Source organism: Oenanthe melanoleuca, chromosome 23 (genome assembly GCF_029582105.1).
Source record: "Oenanthe melanoleuca isolate GR-GAL-2019-014 chromosome 23, OMel1.0, whole genome shotgun sequence".
Lineage (NCBI taxonomy): Eukaryota > Metazoa > Chordata > Aves > Passeriformes > Muscicapidae > Oenanthe > Oenanthe melanoleuca.
Genome location: NC_079356.1, coordinates 5,457,171 through 5,469,980, shown reverse-complemented (window position 1 = coordinate 5,469,980; position 12,810 = coordinate 5,457,171). Strand labels below are relative to the sequence as shown.

General features: G+C 45.8%; 1 protein-coding gene across 2 annotated transcripts in view; it reads right to left on the bottom strand.

Annotated features, from left to right (window-relative positions):
• MACO1 (macoilin 1) overlaps window positions 1-12,043 on the bottom strand; it is a 28,750-nt gene extending 16,707 nt beyond the window's left edge. Inside the window, exons 1-6 of one of the 2 annotated variants that reach the window (XM_056509308.1) lie at window positions 11,734-12,043; window positions 4,042-4,183; window positions 2,895-3,021; window positions 2,007-2,130; window positions 1,485-1,663; window positions 647-1,145 (exon numbers count right to left, since the gene is read on the bottom strand). In XM_056509308.1, the coding sequence (XP_056365283.1) occupies window positions 647-1,145; window positions 1,485-1,663; window positions 2,007-2,130; window positions 2,895-3,021; window positions 4,042-4,183; window positions 11,734-11,813 (1,151 nt within the window). In that variant the 5' untranslated portion in view covers window positions 11,814-12,043. The remainder of the gene's footprint in view (window positions 1-646; window positions 1,146-1,484; window positions 1,664-2,006; window positions 2,131-2,894; window positions 3,022-4,041; window positions 4,184-11,733) is intronic. The other variant, XM_056509309.1, reaches the window with a different exon arrangement.
• Between the last annotated feature and the right edge of the window lie 767 nt (window positions 12,044-12,810).

The window sequence follows — 12,810 nt, the reverse complement described above, 5'->3', positions numbered from 1 at the left end:
TGATTTGGTGGAATAAGGAACAAGAGAGGTGGGAAATGCTGGAGAAGGGCAGAACTGAAAAGGTTTTTGCTGCAGACATCTCTCCATGCACTTCCCTCACTGCTGCTTTTCCTGGCAGCACATGAAGCACCATCTGGGTCAGGGTGAGCCACTGCAGCTCCCAAATCCAGCTCCCCAAACTGCCAGGGGCAGGTGTAAAGCTGGGCTTGTCCAGGCTGCCAGATGCCCCAGGGACCCCTGGGAGCTGGGCTGAGAGCAGAGCCAAACACCTCAAAGGAAAAACAAAACAAAACAAAACCAAAAACAAAACCAAACCACCTCTTCAGGCACCCAGACACCCAGTGAGCTCCCTGGAGAGGCAAAGGTGGCTCCACACAGGAGAGCCAAGGACACATTTTTGATTTTCTCACGTTTTTCCTTTACCAGAGTGTTTGTGGTGCCTCACAAGAGCAGATCCTGAGGCAGAAATGAAACCATCTGCTCCAGGCTGCAGCTCCAACAAAAAGCAGGAACACAGCTCCACACATCTCCTGGAGATCTCACCCCACACCACCACCACACAATTCTGCCTGCTTTAGCACAAATGACATTTCCTAATAAAAATCAATAAAACCAAGGAGGATGAGCCAGGCTCAGCCCCACTTACCTGAGCAGTGCATCTGGTTTGCTTAGCTGGTTATTAGGAATACAGTTCTCCATTAAGTCCTTATGTGTGCTGGGGCTCTTGCTGGCACATTTCTGTTTTTTCTCATTTTTGGAGGATGAGGAGGGGATGCTCCCGTTGCTCGCACTGTGGCTGCGGGGTGAGGAGTTCACAACCCCACTGACATTTTTGTAATTTTTGGAGGAGGCAGTGCATGAGTCCTCTTTTAAGAGGTTTTCTGTACTTCCTACAAGATCATTATTTAATCTTTTACTATTGATATGGTTTTCCATATATTCAATTTCTTGTATTTTAGAGTCTACAGGTTGCAAAATGTTGTTGTTTATTCCAAGGTTGTGTTTCTTTGCATCCTTGTCCTTTTCTTTCCCTTTTTCTCGATATTCCAGCTCTGGCAACGTTGCAGAGATTTTTTTATTGGCTGGAATGCCTCCATTGTGCTGCAGGAGTATTGAGGAATCCATATCAGATAATCCTTTGGCTGCTGCAACACCAAAGTGAAAAAAAACCTCAGCTTAGTTCATTAAATCCATCAATACCATGCCACAGGAAAAAAAAAAAAAATCATTATGGACACATGCAGGAAATAACCAGCATTGGAAACTCTCTAGAAAAGAGAATCCAAAGTTTTATTTTAAGGCTTTTTGCCTCATTAATAACAAATCTAGAGCTCTACCAACACTGAGAGAGCAGAGGGTCCATAATTCAATTTTCCTGTCCCATTAACCCTTTCACTGCTGCCCCCTGAGCTCACCACACCAAGCCAGGCTGAGATTTGTTGTTTTTTTTTTTTTCTCAGAGAACAGCTGAAGGAATAACTTGCCTTCCTCTGCCTCCCTCTCCTGCCTTTGCAGCATCTGCTGCTCTGGGGGCAGTGCCTGCTGCAGGAGCTGCATGTAGAACTCGTTCTCCTTCTGCACCTCCTTCTGCTTCCTCAGGCGCATCTTGTAGCTGACGTAGCTTTTAAAGCCAAAGCCCAAAGTCACAACAGGGTAGCCAATGCTAGAGAGGAAAAAAAAAAAGTTATTCATCAAATTAATATTCAGCAAATTAGTATTCAGCAAATTATAGCCATGATTGCAAATTAATTAAGTATATACACGTGAATAACTGCCATAGAAAATGATCTATAAAGTGGTTTTTGTTTTCAAGGAATTCTTGGCATTTTGGGATGCTACAAATTCCTCACAGCACTGAAAGGTGGCACACACACATTTTTATGGGATATTTTTTTCTGGCAGAATTTTTAAGGGAAAAATGAACAGCCAAGCCCTGAACCCAAATAAAAAACCCTAATTATTGATTTTTTTTTTTTTTTAAATAAAGGTGAATGAGAAACACTTACCAGTGTGCTGCAAATGGACGACAAAGGTCCACGTGGAAGTTTTTTAAATCTTTAAATCTAATGGCTGCTTCAATATAAACAAAAAGTATCCACAGTGATACTGTTGGTAAGCACACACCTCTTTCTGTAGAGAGAAGCACAGAGCACAGGCAGAAAGGATTTGAAAGTGATTTTTAAAACATTTCAGGAGTCTAAGGAAACAAGATTTCAGCTAGAAAGATCATAACTTAAAAATAATAATAGAAAAGGGGAAAAAAAGCAAGTTCTCATCATGAAAATTAGTAATTCCTGAGGTTGAAATATTTGAATATTATAAATTAAATTAACAGCACACCAACTGAGTGTGGAAGAACATGAAATAACTGATATTTGAATATTAGTAACTGAATTAACAGCACAGCAATTGAGTGTAGAACATGAAATAACTGATACTTGAATATTATAAACTGAATTAATAGCACACCAACTGAGTGTGGAAGAACATGAAATAATGATATTTGAATATTATAAACTGAATTAACAGCATAGCAATTGAGTGTGGAAGAACAGAATTTCCCAAATTTTTTCTGTGTGCTCTGTATTTGTTGAATCACTTCAGAAGAGTTTTAAAATCAAGAACTGAATTTTCTTTTAACTGCTTTGGAATTCTTGTTTATTCCCCTCCAGCTCCTGCTTACTGGAGATGTAAATGCAAAACAAAAAAAATCAAACAAAAGTGCAAAACAAAATTTTTAATTTTAAATACCCCCTGCATTCAGTGAGGTACCAGCAGAGGGTTTTGGCCCTAAAAGATGTGAGATAAATCCTGAGCCCTGGAAGGTGTCAGGGAGGAAGAACTGTAATTAAAGAAGCTGTAATTGAGTTAATAAATGAAGAATAGAGCCCCACCTGTGTGCCACACATACTGTACCCACACATAGGTGCTGGCAGCAAAGAACAGCCACTGGATTGGGATGAAGAGCAGGCAGATGATGTTGGAGGTGAATGCTACACACACAAAAAATACTGAGAAGGCCTGGAAGAAAGGAGGAGGGGGTAAAAAACTGAGTGTGGTCATTCAAAACTAAATATATGTTAAAATACATTTTATATAAAATATCTAATAGCTCTAATTTTATAGCACAGCAATATTTATACTATCACAGCAATATTTATATTATCACAGCAATATTTATACTATCACATGTTTAATTTTAATATAGTTTAACATATTAAAATATATTTATATATATATAACCCTGGGGGGTCTGGAATTGTGAATATTTCTGGAATATTCCATAGAGAGCAGCACTCACCAGGCCCTGGGGAGGGTCTGGAATTGGGAATATTTCTGGAATATTTCCAGTATGTCCCAGTACATCCCAGCACTCACCAGACCCAGAGGGTCTGGAATTGTGAATATTTCTAGTACACCCCAGCACTCACCAGACCAGTCCAGCACTCACCAGTACACCCCAGTACCTCCCAGCACTCCCCAGCACTCACCAGTATATCCCAGTACCTCCCAGCCCCCCCAGCCCCTGCCAGCACTCACAAGCCACTCCTGGCCCAGCACTCCCCCAGTATACCCCAGCACCCCCCAGTATACCCCAGCACCCCCAGCCACCCAGCACTCCCCAGTATACCCCCAGCACTCCCCCAGTATATCCCAGCACTCCCCAGCACCCCCAGTATACCCCAGCACTCCCCAGTATATCCCAGCACTCCCCAGTATACCCCAGCACTCCCCAGCACCCCCAGCCCCCAGCGCTCACCAGTATACCCCAGCCCCCCCCAGTACCCCCCAGCACTCCCCAGTATACCCCAGCACTCCCCAGTATAGCCCCAGCACTCCCCAGCACCCCCCAGTATATCCCAGCCCCCAGCACCCCCAGCCCCCAGCGCTCACCAGCACCCCCCAGTATATCCCAGCCCCCCCCAGCCCCCCCCAGCCCAGCACTCCCCAGTACCCCCCAGCACTCCCCAGCCCCCCCCAGCACTCCCCAGTATATCCCAGTATACCCCAGCACCCCCAGCCCCCAGCCCCCGCGCTCACCAGCCCCTGGTAGCGGAAGGAGTCGTAGACGCTGCGGATGAAGAGCCAGAACGGCCACAGGTACTCAAACCTGAACTCCAGCACGAAGTCAGCCAGCAGCACCAGCGCCCACACCAGCAGGAACTTCAGGTACAGGAACGTGCTGGGGAGGGACAGGGCTCAGCAGTGCCAACACACACCCCTGCTGCTTTCTATTCTGAGGATTTTAACTAAGGATAACTGTCTTACATAGAAGAAAATCTCAATGTAAAAAAAAAAAAAAACAACTAAATTTATTTTATAAAATTATTATTACAGCAGGCCTGGAACTGCATTTATTTTATTTTCCAGGTACAGGAACGTGCTGGGGAGAGACAGGGGCTCAGCATTGCCAACCACACACACTCACTTATCCCCTTCTGCTTTTGTATTCTGAATATTTTAATTAAGGATAACTGTAACACATAGAAAGAAATGTCAGTCAAAATAAAAAAAAACCTAAATTTATTTTATAAAATAATTATTACAGCAAGCCTGGAAGTGCATTTATTTTCCAGGTACAGGAAGGTGCTGGGGTTATATCAACATATACACTGATTTTATTTCCCTTTTTTTTTAAAATTAAAATACTCAGAATTAAAATTAAGGATAACTGTAAAACATAGAAGGAAATGTCAGTCAAAGTAAAAAAAAAAAAAAAAAAAAAAAAAACCCAACTAAATTTATGTTATAAAATTATTATTACAGCAGGCCTGGAACTGCATTTATTTTATTTTTCAGGTACAGGAAAGTTCTGGGGTTATATCAGGTCAGGATTTTTAACATATACACTGATTTATTTCCTTTTTAAAAATGTTTTTTTAATTAAAATATTCAGAATTAAAACTAGGGATGACTGTAATACACAGAAGGAAATTTCAGTCAAAATAAAAAAACCTCTAAATTTATTTTATAAAATTATTATTAGAGCAGGCCTGGAACTGCATTTATTTTTCAGGTACAGGAAGGTGCTCAGGATTTCCAACACACTGATTTTATTTCCCTTTTTTTAACTAAAATATTCAGAATTAAACCTAAAGATGACTGTAACATATAGAAGGAAATGTCCAGCCAAAACAATTTTATAAAATAAATTTAGGGCTTTTTTTAAATTTATTATTCCATTACAGCAGGAACTGCATTTATTTTTCAGATACAAGGAGGTGATGGGGGGAAAGAAAAAGGAAATTTCAGGAACAGATAAACTGTTTTTTTTTTTTTTTTAATTAAAATATTCAGAATTAAAACTAAGGATGACTGCAAACAACACCAATAATCTGAGATGTATTTTAAGCCCACAGCAATTTAAAGATTGTTTTGGTGCTGAGTTATCAGTGATAGATTTGAAAACATTTCAGTGAAGGCAAACACATCCCTTAAAAACAAACAAACAAACCCCAGGGAAATGCAATCACATGAGGCTTGACATCAGCCTAACTTCTATTTTTTAATTATTTCTGAGCCACATTCCCATCCTCTGACTCCTGCATTCTGAACCACTGATGATCCTTCTTGGCACCACAGCTCAAAAACATTTGGAGCTCATACCCAAGTGACACTTGAGGCATCAGATAATCCAATCTCCCCCCCAAAAAACCAAAAAAAAACCCATTAAAAAAAAAAAAAAAACAAAAAAAAAAACACCACACAAAACCAAAATAATAATAATAAAAAAACACACAAAAAACAAAACAAACAAAAAAAACTAACAAAAAAACCCCAAAAAAATCTGTCACTCCACCTCCCCAATAACCTGCTGCACTTTATTGGGTTAGAATAATAAAAAAAAAAAAGGGTTAAAATATATTTTTCTCTTTTAAATCCAAGGTAAATTTTCCTTTCAGTGCCTTGTTTTGCCTCCTCTGCAGCATCAGCAGCAGAACTTTGCCCTGGAATGTTTGGTGGGAGGTGCCCAGGGTTGAGTTTCTGTTTTAGGAACTTGTGCAGAGCTTTGGGGAAGAGACAAAACACTAAAATTCCAGGGAAATTCAGGTTTGGAAACAACTGAACCTGTGCAATTCTCACCCTCTGCTCAGGCAAGGTCAGGTCCAAAGCACAGGGCTGGGAAAATATTTGGGTTTGTTGGGATCAGAGGTGCCTGAGTGCCCTTATCACAATGGGGTGGGGAAAAAAAAAAAAGCAAAAGGCTCCAGGAAATATTTTAATGGAATGGAACAAAATTCATGGCACACTTGGAAAAGTGAAGGAAGTGCAGCTTTCAGTTCTGAGGGACCCACCCCAGTCACTAATGAATGGTGAGAAGAATGAAACTACACTGGGAGTATTTAAAACCAACAAAATATCCCAAAAGCCCTGAATCCCAACAAAATATCCCACACCAAAATCCCTGAAACCAACAAAATATCCCACAGCAAAACCCCAAACCCAACAAAATATCCCACAGCAAAATTTCTCAAACCCAACAAAATATCCCACAGCAAAATTTCCCAAACCCAAAAAATACCCCACAGCAAAACCCAGCGAGCCCAAACCCCCAAAGCCCTGTGAGGTGCTGCTGTCCAGGGGGGTGCTGCTCCCACAGGCTGCCTTCCCTGCCCATTTCAATGCATTAGAAATGTGTTAGACCCTCACCAGAAATGTGGAAAATCCTACAGACAGTCTGTGCCACTGGAGGTGACACCTGGCTCTGCAGAACCCCTCACACCTGGGCAGCAATCCCTGATTCTGTTCTGGCTGGCTGTGCTGGGCAGGTTTTCCTGGCTGCCTCTGCTGGTTATTGCTCATTTTCCTGCTCTGGATCCCATTTCTCCACAGATGAGGGGCTGGTGCTGCTCAGCTCTGAAGTGCCACTCCAAGTGAAAGCATTGCTGAACCAGAGTTGTGTCCCACAGCCATTAAAGTGATTTCTGATATTAAATTCATATCAATGCAAGGGCCCTGCTGACACTGAGCACCTTCTAAAGTGCAATTGGAACAATGCAACTCTTGTAAGGAGGTTTTGCCAACAGTATTGAAGAGAATATTTCTCATTGTCTGCAGGGCTCCAAAGCCATTCAGAATTCCAGGACAGGGAAGTTTAAAATCCTCAATCCTTATGTTGGCCCAGCAGGGAAGGAACCCAAATTTCAGGTCCTGCTGCACAAGTTTGTGTTCCCCCAGCCCAGCAGGGAGAGCTGAAAAATCCCCAGGAATTAAATCCTATGGAAAACCTTTTAATTGTAAATATATTCCACTGGAATTCTGAGGTGCATCCCAATCCAGGGGAAGATTCTTGCAGATAACATACCTAAAATCTGGGTTATCCAATTTCCTGACACCCTGGCAGAGGTTTGAGGCCAGGGCTTTCCCTGGAACAGCAGCTGGCACCTGATCCTGAGGGTGCTGCAGGACAGGGGAGGGATGGACACATCCATGGGAGGAACAGGGATCACTGAAATTCCCTGAAAGGTAATTTTTTTTTTTTTTGGATGGCTAATGTATCCTGAATAGAAAGATTATTCATAACCCTGCAGTGCCTGTGCTCCCCATTTGAATTTGCAAACAAATAATTTTTCTCCTTATTCTTCCTCCCCCTGCAAGTGCCAGATGCCATTTCCTTTTTTTTTCCCCCTCTTTTTTTTTTTTTTTTTTTTTTTTTTCCTGTTTTGTTCTTTGTTCTCCTTTTACTGCCCTGCAGAAGCAGCTCCTCTGCTGGCTGTGAGGTAAAAATCCCAAAAATCCCTAGGAAATGATCCAATTCTGCATCCCAAAACCAAAGTGGGGGTTGGTTGAGCCTTAATTCTCTCCCTCACTTATCAGCAAGGCCCAAAGGCTGGAAAGGGAATCCTGGCATGTTCCATTTGGCTCATGACTCATCCCAGACAATGCAGTGGGAGGCATCCCTGGGCTGGGAGGCTGCCAAGGGCACAGGTGAGCTCCAAAAAGGTGAGTTTGAGCATTTGGGTGAAATTACCAAACAATCAAGGGTTACCCAGCAGCCACAACACCGAGGATGCTGAGTGGAGATTAGCAAATCTAACAGCTTTATATAAATAAATAGACTTAGAGATATCTAAGATTATTATCAGTGGGCAGAACAGAGTGAGCACATTGAGTCTGAAAGGCACAAAACATCACTGCTGGCACTGGCCACATGAAACACTTGCCAAAAACAGGTGAGAAAAGGAGAAGAAATGTGAAAAATCCCAGGAAAGCTCCTGGGACTCTTTAAAATCCCAGGAAATCTCCTGGCTCTTGGTTCTGGGGCTTGTCAGGGCACAGAATGTGGCCATCCCTGAGCTGGGGCAGGTGAGGACAGGGAGCCACGAGGGAAAACCTCGAAAAAAAGGCACTGCCAGCTCTGGGAACTGAGCTGGGAACCCCAAATCAAGCACAGGAATTCAGCTGCAAACCCCAAAATCCAACCACAGGAGCCCCTTTAGCTGCAGAACCCCAAAATCCAGCACAGGAGCCCCTTTAGCTGCAAACCCCAAAATCCAGCACAGGAGCTCCTTTAGTGCAGGAATTCCACTGCAAACCCCAAAATCCAGCACAGGAATTCAGCTGCAAACCCCAAAATCCAGCACAGGAACCCCTTTAGCTGCAAACCCCAAAATCCAGCACAGGAGCCCCTTTAGAGCAGGAATTACACTACAAACCCCAAAATCCAGAACAGGAGCCCCTTTAGCTGCAAACCCCAAAATCCAACCACAGGAACCCCTTTAGCTGCAAACCCCAAAATCCAGCACAGGAGCCCCTTTAGTGCAGGAATTGAGCTGCAAACCCCAAAATCCAACCACAGGAACCCCTTTAGCTGCAAACCCCAAAATCCAACCACAGGAACCCCTTTAGCTGCAAACCCCAAATCCAGCACAGGAGCCCCTTTAGCTGCAGGGAGTGAGAGCCAGGGCACAGGGGTTGATATCCCAATAAATGTGGGCTCAGTTACCCTGGAGCCCTGCACTGAGGTTCAAGTCATAAAAGGCAGCTCTGCTGCTTTGTTCCAGACCTCCAGGGCAGCTCCAGCAGAAAATTATTTCCCTTCTATAGGAAGCTGGTTAAAAAAAAAAAAAAAAAGCCAGAATAAATGAGCAGGAGGAATCATTATGGATTTTCAAGAAAAGCCTAAAAAAGGCCACATTCCTGGAGGTAGTGCTGATGGGTTTTTTTCCCAGTTTATTTGGCTGTCCAAAAATCCAGCCTTTGGGATTCAGGATTTGGGAACCAGGAGTGTTTTAGGGGTGGTGGCACCCAGGAATCCTCATCCTGTGTCACCAGGGCCACTTGGAGATGAGACAGCTCCCACCTGGCTGCCAGCCCACGGAGTGCCTGGGAATAAAGGGCAATTTACATCCCCAGCTAAAAAAATCCTGGCTCTGGAGGAACATGGAGTATTTCAGGACTATTGTCAGGGAATCCATGAGACAGCATCCAGCAGCTGATGTGACAGCACCAGTTAGAGCAGGGATGTGTGGAATTCATCTGGGAATTCAAACTGAAACTTCTCCAGCTACCAAAGTGAGACCAAGCAGAGCCCCAAGAAGCAACATCAGAAATGCAGCTCAAGGGTTTGAACCAGATTTGAACCAGATCAAAGATGAGGATTGGGAAAACTTAGGAAAAACTAAACTTCAGTTGCTGAACTGGTGACAAGCTGCAATGAATACTTTAATTAACAATTAAGGGTTTAATGCATGCAGGCTGCCAAAGGTAGATGTTAAATCACTTTAGCATTTTTAAACTGTTTCCATTGTTTTACAAGGGAGAAGGCAAAATTTGAAATATAAGCTGTGGAAATAAGAGATCCTCCAATTCCTGCTGTGAGCATGGTGGGTTTGGAGATCTGTTGAAAGCAGTTATTTTAAATGATAATAAAGTTCTTTCCACAGATCCTGCAATACTTCTAAACAGCACAAGTCACTGTAAAAATCAGCATTCAGAGAGACAGATCATCCACACCTTGCAGTGCAGCCCAGGATTTTGTATTTCTAACTCTGTTCTGGTTTTCTAGCACTTAGAATCTTCAGTTTTACACATGCAATGAACTCTGCCACCAGAGCTTCCCTGCAGAACAATTCCTTCCCTGCTCCAAAACTCATTTTCCCCACGTGTCCCACTGACAGCTGTGCCTCACTCACACTCCCAGGCTGGACAGGGAACCAGGCTTATTTTAAGATCAGGCTTAATTTAAAGAGCAAACAAAACAAAGAGTTAAGTATCCCAATCCTGCTGTTTGCTCAGCCTGGCTGCTCTGCCCATAAACCCAGGATGCTTCCTCCTGATAAATGCATTTACTGGGTCTGTGTAAGCTGACGGGGACAATTAAGATAAGCTGAATAAATAACTGCAGTAATTACAAGAATTTAGACAACTGTAGCTCTGTGAGAAGTTACCTGTATGTGACCACTGAGTTATGGAGTGGAGAGAGAAAAAAATATTGAAACAAAAAAAGGGAAAGATCTCAAATCCATGTAGGAGATAATGGATCTAATCTCAGCTTAGGTTTCCAAAGGGAAAAGCCTTCCCACTATTTCTCTTTCCATTCTGTGGGATAATACTTTGAGGACACTGATTGTTTCTGTTTAGCAAAACACCACGTGAAAAAAAGGCTGAAATTCCCATTTCTGAGCCAAAACATCCCAGGAGAAGCAAAGTCCCACAGGATTCCAGCAGCTCCTCCTGCTGCACACACTGAGCTCCCCTCCTCTCACCCAACCCTCCCTGGCAGCCACCTCAAAGGCAAAGTCACTTTCTGAAACCCAGTTATAAGCAATTCCTGATATATTTGAATTATTCTCCACCTTGAATTATAATTTCTACACAAGGGATGTTTGTCTTTACCATTTCAGGCAGCATTTTCCCAAAACTTGAAAGTCTAATGCAGAAAAGCTCTCTGCTCTCACAGATTCACTACAAGAGGGATAAGCAGCACACTGGGACAATTTTATTCCTGTCACAGCTCCCCAGCAGCTGCTTCCCTCATGCAAAGTTAACATCTGAATTGTACGAGCTCGCTCAGGTTTCCAGGCACTGCATTCATCAACCCCACTGAACTAGAAACAGAAATGGGACAGCAGCACATTTACTACAGCTCTCACAAGCTCCAAAGCCTCCTGACCCAAACTCCTGCTGACGGAGAAACGCACAATTATTGCGTTCTACACCAAGTCGGACCTGTAAATACTCTTTAAACAGGCTCGCAGCGGTGTTGGGACACAAACACAATTTTGGTGCGTTCTGCCTGTGAGCACACGGTGATTCCCAGCATGAGGCACGTCCCACGTGCGCCTCACTCCAGCTGTTTCCTCCCTCATTCCCCAGCCCAGGGCTGACTCGGGTCCCCACCACACCAGGCTCGGGCAATTCCCAAAAATCCCTCCTCGCTCCCATGGCTCTCACAGCACGGAAAAACCAACTTTGTAAAAGGCAGCATGAGGAGCCGAGCCAGCAGCCCGGCTGCTGTGCTGCTGAAGCGTGTGGGAATAAATAAAAACCGGGCGGGACACACAGGTGAGACCGAGCCCCGCAGCGGGGCTGACACCGGGACAAGCCCCGGCCCGGCAGCGGCAGCACCTTGGCCAGCAGCACGGCCCGCCGAGCCCGGGGCGCGGAGCCCGGGGCGGGGCAGCGCCTGAGGGGAGCCGGGGCGCCATGACGGTGCCAGGGCCGGGGGGCGGCCGGGGGCCCCGGGGCCGCGCACCGCCCGCTCCCGTTGCCGCGGCGGCCGCTCGGTACCTGCCGTAGATGCCCTCGGTGATGCGGTTCCGCTTGAGCGGCCGCCGCAGTTTGCTGCAGTCCGCGCTCCGCCGCTTCATCCCGCCGGCCCGGCCCGGCCCGGCCCGCTCCGCTCACGGCAGCACCATCCGCGCCCCCGCGGGGGGTTCCCGAGCGCGGGGCTTTTTTTTTTTTTGGTTTATTTTGCTTCTTTTCCTTTTTTTTGCCTTTTTTTTTTCCCCGGGAAACAAAGAAATAAAAATAATTCCTGGTCCGTCCCTCCCCGCCGTGTCCCTCCGCGCAGCCGCCGCGCAGCGCCCCGCCTCCCCGGCGCTGGCCAATCAAACGCTTGACGCCGTTTGAGTGACAGCAGTTCCGACCAATCGCTAACGGGGAAAGGCAGACAGACGCTGGAATAGACCAATCGTAGCGCCGGAAAGCTGAGCCCGCCTCGTGCCGGCGCGTGGCACGCCCACCGCTGTGAGTGACAGCGCTACAGCCCAATCAGAGAGCAGGGTTTGTGATTGATGGCCTGACAACCAATCACGATGCAGATTTCAGTCTCCTCCCGCCTACTGCGCTGCAGCCTGCTTTCCGCCCCTCGCGGTGACCGACAGCAAAACTGCCCAATGGAAGCGAAACAGAAAAATAAAAGGACAGCTCAGCCATCCACTCGGAAACGGAAGAAGGAGGGCTCAATTTCCTCTGTCACCGTAGCACCGAGGTGCCACCTCTCCCCCTTGATTGACAGCCTCGCTGGCAAATGGGCAGCTGGGGACGGGGACGCGATGTATCAGATTTAAAGCCAGGCAGGGACAGTTTGTGAGGGTCGCTGCCGCCCCCACAGCGCGGCCTGCGCTGCCGGCTCACCCGAGGGCAAAATAACCCTGGGGGTGACTGACGGGCCGCGCCAGCCAATGAACAGCGCGCGGCGCTGAGTGACAGGCGAGAGGGCCAATCGCAGTGCAGGACGCGCGGCCGGGGCTGAGGATAGACCAATCAGAGGCCGGCAGGGGCTGAGCTCGGCCAATGGGAGCGCAGTCCCTAAGGGCGGCCTGTGGGGAGGGGGCGGGCGTTCGGTGAGGGGCGGCGCCGGGC